The sequence below is a fragment of the Balaenoptera ricei genome, chromosome 8, assembly GCF_028023285.1.
Source record: "Balaenoptera ricei isolate mBalRic1 chromosome 8, mBalRic1.hap2, whole genome shotgun sequence".
NCBI classification, from domain to species: Eukaryota; Metazoa; Chordata; class Mammalia; order Artiodactyla; family Balaenopteridae; genus Balaenoptera; species Balaenoptera ricei.
This window is the reverse complement of record NC_082646.1, coordinates 62,834,040-62,844,553: the sequence shown is the minus strand read 5'-3', so window position 1 is coordinate 62,844,553 and position 10,514 is coordinate 62,834,040. Positions and strand designations below refer to the sequence as shown.

The following is a 10,514-nucleotide window of genomic DNA, read 5'->3' as shown; positions in this document are numbered from 1 at the left end:
GTTAACTGATCTTTTGGTTGAGATTGGTTCTGCCAGGTTTCTCCATTACTTTTCCCCCGCTTTGTAATTAATAAGTATGTTGTAGGGAGATACTTTGAGGACTGCAGGTATCCTATTTACCATCACACTTTCACTCTGGAGTTTCACTGTCTGATGGACATTTTTTAAAAAGTGAAAACAAACACTAAAAATGTCTTATTATGTGACATCCCCTCTCCAACCCTTTAATGCTCTTCCATGGTGTCTACTGGAAAAGCCAAACTTCAGTGGCCTGGAAGCCCCCCTCCTCCACTTAGATATCGTGTCAAATTAATTCCCCCTCTACACCCCCCATATATAAGCCCCATTCACACTTTTCACTTTGGGGCTTTTACTCCAAATATTCCCTCTCAGGGTTCCTGGGATGCTCTTTTATACTCTGCAGGCTGGCTCCTTGTAGCCACTTAGGTTTCAACCTACAATTAATTCCCCACTAAAATGACTTCTGACCACTCAACCAAAAGAAGTCCTCTTGTACAGATATCCATCCACTGTGTTTACTGTCTGACTTTTCCCTAACAAAACATACACACCTGAAAGCAGGGGCCATGTCTATGACATTTTGTGCCAGATCCCCTGGGCCTGGGTCAGTGCCTAGCACAGAGGAGGTGCTTAGGAAGTGAAGGAATCCATGCACTCATTCTGTCAGTCAGCAGATGCCTTCTGAACACCCAATCTGCCAGTGTCGGCCGACAGGAAGGGAACTGAGTACCTTGCGCTGTCTGGTGGGGGCAGACAGATGTGAGAACCAGTAACTCTTAGAACAGTGAGCTGAGGGTTTGCTCCAGGGGAGCACAGAGTGTGGCGTAGTTCCGTGGAAGCCCAGAAAGGTTAGGGAAGGCTTCCAAAGCATAACGTTTACCAAGCAGACTAGGTAGAGGAATGGCATTCCATGGAGAGGGCTCAGGAAGTGCAAAGGCTTGGAGGTGATAGAAGCACAGCAGAATTTCTAGGTGGCTAAGACAGAAGTTAAGAGGGCAAGGGCAGGAAATGAGGCCAGAGAAGAAACACTGGATCTGCAACCCTCAAGACTCTGATGCCCTCACAGTGCTCTCTCCTTTCTTTGTGAAAGAAGCCAGGCTTGGAATCAGACTCAGCTCTAGCCCCTCTTTTCTGCCTGGGAACCGCAGTTTTCGCAGCTGTGAGGATGGGTGATAAGCGACTGCATATGCCATGGGCTGGCACTCAGGAAAAGCCCCAGTTTCTCCCACCCCTACTCCCTGCAGCCCAGAGCCCCCACCCACGCAGGGCCAAAGACCTTCCTTTCATCTTTGTCAAGTCACAGGGCAGCCTTCAGATCGGGGTCCACAAGGATGCCAATGGCTAACTTGGCTGGTATTAAGCTTCCAGTCTGGGCAGATACTCTTGGGATCAGCTCCACAGTGGACGCGATGCTTGACTGTATCCCTCCCTGTTGGCCAGATGGCCTGAGCACTGAGGCTTCAGATTCAGAGCCCGGCACGAGGCTCAACAAGGGCAGGGACTCCTCACAGATTAGAACTCCACCTCCAACTCACTTCCCACTTGCTGGTCGCTTCTTCTGAACCCCTGAGGTCTCGGAGGCCAAACATCACTCCTGCAGTGGAGGAACTATAAAGCCCAGTTTATGATCAGTTCCTGGCGCAGGGGTGGAGGATGGGGGACAGGGGCAAGTCCCATCTAGAAGAGCATCTAGAGGAATGCTTTTGGGCATTCCTAGACACCTGGTCATGCTCCAGTTAGGAGAAGGCTGAGCTGGGCTTGTAAAGCCAGGAGGGAGGTCTGGGTGTTCTAGCAGCCCTCTACCTGCTCAGGTCTTCAGAGGGCTTAACCCTCCCAGGTTGTCACAGGAGTCAAGTATGGCTCACTCCGAGGGAGAGGGAAAGCCGGGCACAAGCTAGGGGTCTCCTGGGAGTTGAGTTCTCTCCCCTCCCCCCCACTGGAGTCAATTTCTTTGCAGGCTCTTTAGGGCTTTCCTTCTTGGCTGATGCTCCTCCAGTGATCCAGCTGCCTCCTCTGGCTCCCAGCCCCGCCCCCCGTTCCACGGGCTCAGACCCGTGGCCTTTCCAAGGATAGTGAGACCCCATATTCCTTAAACTTCTGCTGCCATCATAGGCTGATGGCTCCCACATCCAACCTGGACCCTTCCCCGGGCTTTCACCTCTACCACCACCTCCCCGCCGTGTTGCACACAGGCACCTCGACAAAACAGAGCTCAACGTTCCCTCCGGCCCAAATTTGCTCCTCCCCTCTTCCCTTTCCCCACCAGTGGTACCAGCCTGGCCTCAGAGGGTGAAAAAAGAAAGGCTTCTGTCCCTGGCTGGGGTAGGAGTGGTGGGAGGAGTCTACATTAGAGCAGACACTTAGCTGCTGGAGAAAGGAGACTTGTGTGTGAGTGGGTAGGGGAGTGGGGGAAGGGAGGGGAGCTGGGGCCTTGGAACAACTGAGGCTCTGGTAATCTGAACATCTGTGATTTTATAGCTGGAGGCGGGCAATGCCTGAGGCTGCTGAGGTTGAAGAGTTGGTGGCTCTATAAGTTGGGGATATGGGAGCTCCATACTCTCTACAGCTGCCTGGGAGCTGGGAAGCCCGAGCTCCAGTCCTTGCCCTGCAATGAGCTCTGTCTTGATTCTCTGGGTCTCATTCTCTTTATCGGTATAACAGGATGAGGGTGTTAGAAGTGGAGCAGGTTTCTTTAAAGGATCCCAGCAACTCAGGCTGCAAGGTTTTCTCAGACCTGAGTTTAGGGGAGAAAATGGAATAAGTGGGGCTTGGGAACTGGCCTTAGGCCTGCACTATTAATCCAGTCTCTCCTACCCACCACCCTTCCATGGAGGCCTTGCTGGAGCCCACATGCAATAATTAACTCCTGGGTGGCCTTCGCCCTATCCTAAGCACCTCTCCTGGGCCACATTCCCACTGCCCGTCTCCTAGGCCACTAAGCCCCTTCTGTCCCCTAGAGTGAGGCAAGGGGGACTGCAGAGCAGAGCAGAAGCCTGAGCCAGACCGAGAGCCTCCTCTTCTCCCAGGTATGCCACTCTGCACCCCCTCTCAGAGCAACACACCCTAGGGCACTCCCAGCAAGTATTAAAGGCAGAGAATCCAGAAGCAGAGACAGGGCCTGCCCAAGGTTAAACTACAAGTTAGTAGAACCCAGCACTCTTGCCTTTCAGCACAGCACTGAGTTCTCAGAGCTTCAAGTCTGGGACCCTGGGGGGAGGGGTGGCAGTGTTGAGGATGGTGATTGGTGGTGGTGGTGGGGTCTGAGCTGGACCCAAATCTGAAGCTGAGACTAGGAGGGGGGAGGGGCTTGCAGGGTGATGTAGGTGGCATGGAGGGGAAGAGAGCTCTGGCTCTAGAAAGCAGCCACAGCAAGAAAAACCACCGACTGACTGGGATCCAATGGGACTTGGGGAAAGGGTTTTCTCAGCCCTCCCAGTACTCCCCCAGTACTGTGTCAGTTACCCCTGTGGGAGCCTCAGCACAGGGAAAGAGCAGGGGACAAAAGCTGAAGGAGCTCTGGACTTGAGGGTCCTGAGTTGGACTTGGGTGGTCCCTACTGTGTGACTTGGGACACGTTCCTCAACCCATGCCCAACTGATTCCTCAATCCGTGCCCAGCTGGCTAGTATTTCTTAGGGTTTCCCCCCCTACATTTAATCCTCAGGTGAGGAAACTAAGCCTCAAGATAATGTGAGTTATTTTCTCCCAAGGTCAAGCAGGAGGGGAAGTATGAGAACTGGGATCATGGACAGGCGGATCTGGAACCCTGTGCTCTAAACTGCTAGACTCTGTTTCCCCAAAGGAGCTTGATCCTGAATCACCTGGCATTTCCAAGAGTACAGATTTGTCCTGTGCCCTTGGAGATCAGGGAGTGATAGGATCAATGGAGAGATGATTGGGTCCTGGAATGAATGAATTAGCAAATGAATGAAGACTGGAATAAGCAGTGTAGCAGGATAATGGATTGTGGAAGGGTGTGAAGTGAGGAGAGCTAGGTGGGAATATAACCCCAGGTTTCCCCGAGCCCTGCTGGGCATTCAGGCCCCATCCAGGAGGCCCAGGCAAGATGCTCGAGTTTTGCAGAAGATGGGGGCAATGTGGCGGCGAGGCAACTTTGTGAGCAGGGAGGATGCATAAGCTTTAGGAGCTGTAAGAAATGCATTCTGAGTGTTTTAGGAGAACCAGGCACCTGGTGACCAGCAGCATGAGGTAACAGGCACCTCCCAAAGCTCAGCATCAGAGGTCAGGGGATTGAGATGCTATGAAGGCCAAGGAGAGGCCAGCTCTGTGGCAGAGGTTCAGGAGCCTCCCTAGGCCCCAGGGGTGGGCTGTTTGGCTGCCCATGTCCACCCCCAAGCCTCTGCCTTGTTACATCCTCCAGGTCACAGGGTCTCTGGGAGAGGCCAAATAATGAGGCTGGAAAGGGCTGGAAGCAGGGCTTTTTTTTTTTTTTTTTAAACATTGATCTGCATCTAGAGTTCCAAAACTAAGATAAACTTTTACACAAAGTCATTTGGTGTCAAAATCTGACCTGAGGGCTTCCCTGGTGGCGCAGTGGTTGAGAATCCGCCTGCCGGTGCAGGGGACATGGGTTCGAGCCCTGGTCTGGGAAGATCCCACATGCCACAGGGCAGCTAGGCCTGTGCGCCACAACTACTGAGCCTGTGCTCTGGAGCCCGCGAGCCACAACTGCTGAGCCCGCGCGCCTGGAGCCCATGCTCCGCAACGGGGGAGACCACCGCAATGAGAAGCCCACGTACCGCAGCGAGGAGTGGCCCCCGCTCTCCGCAACTAGAGAAAGCCGTATACAGCAACAAAGAACCAAAGTAGCCAAAAATAAATTAAAAAAAAAAAAATCTGGCCTGAAAATTAATGTGAGGTTATTATAGTTTTTATTTATCCCACCAGTATACCTATTTCCTTCCCCACAGAATGTGTGCTTGATCATTGAGTGCATGTAAATTGTATTATCTTATTTTGTATTACCTTTGATAAAACTGCCAACTAAAGAATGTCACTCCGCCACCCAGGTTCTATAAGGATTAAGTCATTAGTGACTGCAGTCGCTGACTTTTAACACACACTAAAAGAAATTCAGGGTGGAGATCAGGAACAAGGCACCCTGTGCTCTGGGAAAATTGGCAGAACAGGCCTTTCGGATGGTTAGATATTTTTAGGAAAAAATTTTATGAACACAAATTCTTGCATCTTCTCATATCTAGAAAAGCACTAAAGCCATTAACTAAGATATCTGTTCCTTGCGACTAGCAGCAACTTTCTACCGAGATGTGTGCTTGACTGCATGTACCCCTGGGCCGAAATCACATATGTACTGATCTCCCCCTTCACCTCTTCAGAACAGTTTTGCAGAGCAGTCTCCTGGGCTATAGACACTGAGTAAACTCAACTCAGAGCTCTTACACTGTAAGTTTTTTTCAGTCAACAAAATCTGAAAAGTTTTAAGCTCTGAAACATTCGCCTCCAAGGATTTCGAACAAGGGATTGGGAACCTATGGCAATCTCCTGGCTATTTCTGCATTTTGCCCAAACTCCATCCCTTAGTTGCACTTGATCCTCATGACCTTGTAAAGAAGCCAGGGAGATCCCAGCCAGGTACTGTCCCAGACCCAACCCTCCCTGAGGCTGGCAAGACTAGGGTGTCAGTCTGATCCGCCCTAGGCTCCACCCACCTAAGACTGTTATTAACACCTTGAGGACCCACCTCTGCATTCCTGCATTCTCACATTCCTTGCTGCCTTTGACCACAGTTATTTCTTCAGGGACAAGCATGGCCTGGAAGACAACGTGGCTACTGTTCCTTGTGGTAGGGGCGGCTGCCGTATGGACAGCCCGGCCCAGGACTGAGCTTCTCAATGTCTGCATGAATGCCAAGCACCATAAGGAAAAGCCAGGTCCCGAGGACAAGCTACATGAGCAGGTGGGCCGAGAAGTGGTCTGGGTCGGGGAAGAGCTGCCTCAGGGAACGTCTGCCTGCCTCCTTGGTGAAGGCAGGGAGGCCGCCTGAGCAGGTCTTCAGTTTGCACTGGTTTATGGGTGACTTTTTAACACATACTGTGTGCCCAGTGTTGTCAGGCAATGCCAAGAGCTCAGCTTCTTGGTTGTTGGGTTTCCGTGTTATTAAAATCAGGAAGCAGGCCTGGAGAAGCACCTGGAGAGACCTGTTTGGGGGGTTGATTTTGATTTCTGAGTTTAGACTGGGGCTACCCTCCAAGGATCTGATAGGAGAAAGAGCACACTGCATGTGGCGGCTTCTTTTCTGCCAGCCCCAAACAGCTCAGGAAAAGAGGGTCTCTCACAGTGAGGCTGGGTGCGAGGCAAACACGTCCTCTGGGGCTCTCAACCCTATTGGACCTTCCTTCCTATGACAAGGACTTTGCCACAATCCCTTCAATCTCCTGAACCTACCTAAATGTTAAAAAAAAAAAAAAGTCAATGTGATGTCATAACTGTAAAGAAAAAACCAAAAGGCAAGTCACTTGAACTATGCATTTCAATATGTAAATGTTCATATTTATCTCATCTGCAGATAATGACCACAGTCCTGTTTGTGCTTGTTTTGCATCATCGAGCCCCTAGCTGCCAGTGCAGCCTGACAAGTGGTGGTATTACTTGGATACTTCCAGCAGCCTTGACTTTACCCTCTTCAGCCTATATATTTTTTTAAAGTGCACATCTTAATATTGTGCTTTTATACTAAATTCTAGGCCATGGGTTTTCATTCATTCAATAAGAATGTATTGAGTATTTCTGTAATTAGAACTATTCTGGGGTTGCAGTTTATTTAACTTGCTTCCTTACCTCCAGGTCTTTCTTACCTTCTGAAAGAGGCTTAATCTTACCCTTCTAGAAAACAATTTCCCATTCCTCTCCTGCTTTGTTTTTTCCCAAAGCAATTATCCAGTGATAAGTTTTCCTTGTGTTCCCAGTTCCTAGAAAAATGCCTGGGTTAGAATAAGTAGGAGCTCAATAAAGACTTGAATGAATGAATGTTGTGATGACTGCATCTCTGGGTAAGGCTCCCTCCTGGGATTCCACAGTCTTGGAAAGCCTTCTCCCGCAAAGAAGGCCCCCCAGTAGCAAGTGTTTCCCTGAAGACTGTGTTGGGGAATCAAGGACTAAAAGGGGAGAGGCTACGCATGTGAATATTCTGGTTATGCTGGGTGTGAGAGTTAAAAGTCAGTATTATTATTGCCTCTACCCCACCATGAAGGCTCCTCAAGGCCAGGCTTAGAGACAGCCTCTCCAGCGAGGGCTCCTCTGGGTGACCCACCCGAGGCAGAGGAACCAGAATCTGGAGGAGATGGCCATGGTGGGTCAAGGACTTAGTCCCATGTCTTCCCCTCCCAGTGCAGTCCCTGGAAGAAGAACGCCTGCTGCTCCGTTAACACCAGCCGAGAAGCCCATAAGGATATTTCCTACCTGTACAGATTCAACTGGGATCACTGTGGCAAGATGGAGCCCGCCTGCAAGCGCCACTTTATTCAGGACACCTGCCTCTACGAGTGCTCACCTAACCTGGGGCCCTGGATCCAGCAGGTATGGGCACCATCCCCACAGACATGAACCTCAGCAGAGGGCAGGGCCCACCAACCACTTGCAGGGAGGGCGTGGTCCAGGAACTCTGGACTGAGGGTGGTAGTGAACGCAGCTCTTTTGCCCCTTTCCTGTTTGCCCATTTCTGTTCCCCTCTAACCTTAAAGGAGCCTAATTATAGGAATGAGATCACCAGGCAATTTAACTTAACTCTTGACTTATGCTCTCCTGAATAGACACCATGCCTTGCCTAACCTGTTGGTTCTTTTCCTAGATTAAAAGAAGAATGAAGAATTAAGTAGTTAAAAAATGACTAGCTCTCTACCTCCAACAGCTCCCTTAGCAATCCTGCAGGCAGATCACTTGGGCAAGATAATATCTGAAGAGAGAGTCAGCCAGTCTGCACACAATGGAGAATGATGCAGAATCCAACCTTCTGCCTTGATGATTCACTGAGATTCTTTCCCCTTTTTCCCTTTAAAAACTGTCATGGCTGAGCAGAATCTTCGGAGTTGGTCTCGGGACATGAGTTCACCTTCTCCCCAGATTGCCGGCTTTTCTGATTAAAGCAACTTTCCTTTCTACTGACACTGGCCTCTCACCTCTCGATTATGGGCTTTTGAGCAGAGAACAGCGGAACCTGAGTTTGGTAACAGTAGAAGCACCGCCCCCTCCCCCAGCCCTGGACCCCATCAAGGCTGTAGCAGCTGAGATCCCTGGCTGACTGGAGCCCTTCCTCCCCCCCCCCACCCCCGCTCTCCCCAGGTGAACCAGAGCTGGCGCAAAGAGCGGGTCCTGAACGTGCCCCTCTGCAAAGAGGACTGTCAGATCTGGTGGGAAGACTGCCGCACCTCCTACACCTGCAAGACCAACTGGCACAAGGGCTGGAACTGGACCTCAGGTGAGGGCCTGGGCGGGGGCGGGGGGGAGGGAGGGGTTTGGAGGTGGAGGGGGGGTGTGGAACGAGTATATGGAGATTTGAGGCTGTGGGGCTGGTGGAACAAGAGATGGTTCTGGACCCAGTGGCTACAGGTCTTCCATCCTCCCCATAGGGTATAACCAGTGCCCAGTGAGAACTGCCTGCCACCGCTTTGACTTCTACTTCCCCACGTCTGCTGCTCTGTGCAATGAAATCTGGAGTCACTCCTACAAAGTCAGCAACTATGGCCGGGGCAGCGGCCGCTGCATCCAGATGTGGTTCGACCCGGCCCAGGGCAACCCCAACGAGGAGGTGGCGAGGTTCTATGCTGAGACCATGAGTGGGGCTGGGCTCCGTGAGGCCTGGCCTCTGCGTTTCGGCCTGGTCCTAATGTTGCTCTGGCTGCTCAACTGAGCTCCTTTTATTTTCTGATACCTGGACATCTCTGCCCTGTTAAGACCCACAGCTCCCAATTAGTCAGTTTCTGTTCCTTGGTGGGAACTCTGACTGTTTGAATAAAACCAGACACCCCACGTGTAAGTTATTTGAGTGTGAATGGAAATGTGACTTGTGCTTCCCAGTTCCCACTGATTGAAGCTAGTTAGACTTGGTCAGTTCCCAGCTCTGATACTTGCTATGAACTTGCCAGATAACTTAACTATTCTTCCAAGCTGGGACACAGTCATATCTCTCAATTTCATTTTTCATTACAGCTCTAGTCTAGAGCCAGGCCCAGGATTTTATCATTTGAATTGGACCCAAGCCTCCCAGGGTTAACTGTTCTGCCCTGTGCTCAGCTCTCCAATAGAAGAGAAGGGAATAGGAGTGTCCAGCATGTTCTGGATGGCTGGCTGGGAAGAAGTGAAGGGTAGCCACAGGAGCTCTAACCCCCTAACAGATAATACCCCAAAGCGCTATCTGCCGGTCACCGTCCCAAACACATCTTAAAGGGATAATAGACCCCAGGCCTGACTAGAGGAGCTAAGCCTGAGCTAGTCTGGCAGAGCTCGGGTTGGAACCCAAACCTAGATGCCTAGAGCAGGTCCCAAACCAATGATCTGAGATTTTTAGGCAGTGTTCCTACATTAAGCATAACTTGTAGAAGTTGTAATAAGCTAGGTTATGTTACAACAGCATCCCTAATATCTCAGTGCCTTAACACAACTAACACTGATTTCTTGCTCAAGCTATGGTGCTTAATATGGGTTGTCAGGGGGATTCTGTTTGTCACTTAGGGACCCAGGCTGATGGAGGCTCCATCTCATCACACACTTCCACGAGACAGGAATAGGGAACTTGGTGAATTCCATATAGGCTCTTAAAACTTCCACCCGTCACTTATTTCATTGGCTAAATCTAGTCATGACCATGACTAACTTCCAGGAGGCCAGGAAAAATACGGTCCTAACATGTGCCTGGAAGGAGAGGGGAATCAGGATATTTGTCAACAGACTTACAGGCTGCTACAAAGACCTTATTATGTTATGGTCAGTTATATTTCTGGCATGGTCATGGTTACAAATTTAATTTTTCAGTTAGATCCTGGCAAGAAGAACCAACTCTTTGAAATTATACATAGAACTATATCAACACAAAAAGTGGAGCAATGCACTGGCCACCACCCTAGGCACTCTTGTGAACACAGCAATTCAATGTATCATTCTCTATAGAGCCAGTGACACTATTTATACATATGACTTGTTTACAGATATATTAGAATTAGTAAAATTTAAGATAAGTACCATCTCAATCCAATATACCTTATCAAAGGCCTATTTTGCTGTTTCTGAACTGTTTCTAAAAATACTTGTTAGAATCCCACTTTCTGTAACTGTCATCCTCAACTTCTGAGGAGTCATTAGCTTGAGGATGTATTAATAATTTTCCAAATTAAGATTTCCTAGAGCAGCAGTACTGGCATAAGAATAGACATATAGATTAATGAAACAGAATTGAGAGTCCAGAAATAAATCCTTATATTTATAGTTGATTGATTTTTGACAAAGGTGCTAAGGCAATTC

At 49.7% G+C, this 10,514-nt stretch overlaps 2 protein-coding genes across 3 annotated transcripts in view; one reads left to right on the top strand and one right to left on the bottom strand.

Annotated features, from left to right (window-relative positions):
• Nucleotides 1-10,514, bottom strand: part of ANAPC15 (anaphase promoting complex subunit 15) — a 75,931-nt gene that overhangs the window by 46,036 nt on the left and 19,381 nt on the right. The gene's annotated exons all lie outside the window — the stretch shown is intronic.
• On the top strand, nt 2,965-9,026 carry LOC132369801 (folate receptor alpha-like). Its single transcript, XM_059929484.1, has 5 exons — nt 2,965-3,047; nt 5,801-5,958; nt 7,389-7,577; nt 8,340-8,475; nt 8,627-9,026. The coding sequence occupies exons 2-5, from the start codon at nt 5,809-5,811 to the stop codon at nt 8,905-8,907; spliced, it is 756 nt and encodes a 251-aa protein (XP_059785467.1). The 5' UTR covers nt 2,965-3,047; nt 5,801-5,808; the 3' UTR covers nt 8,908-9,026.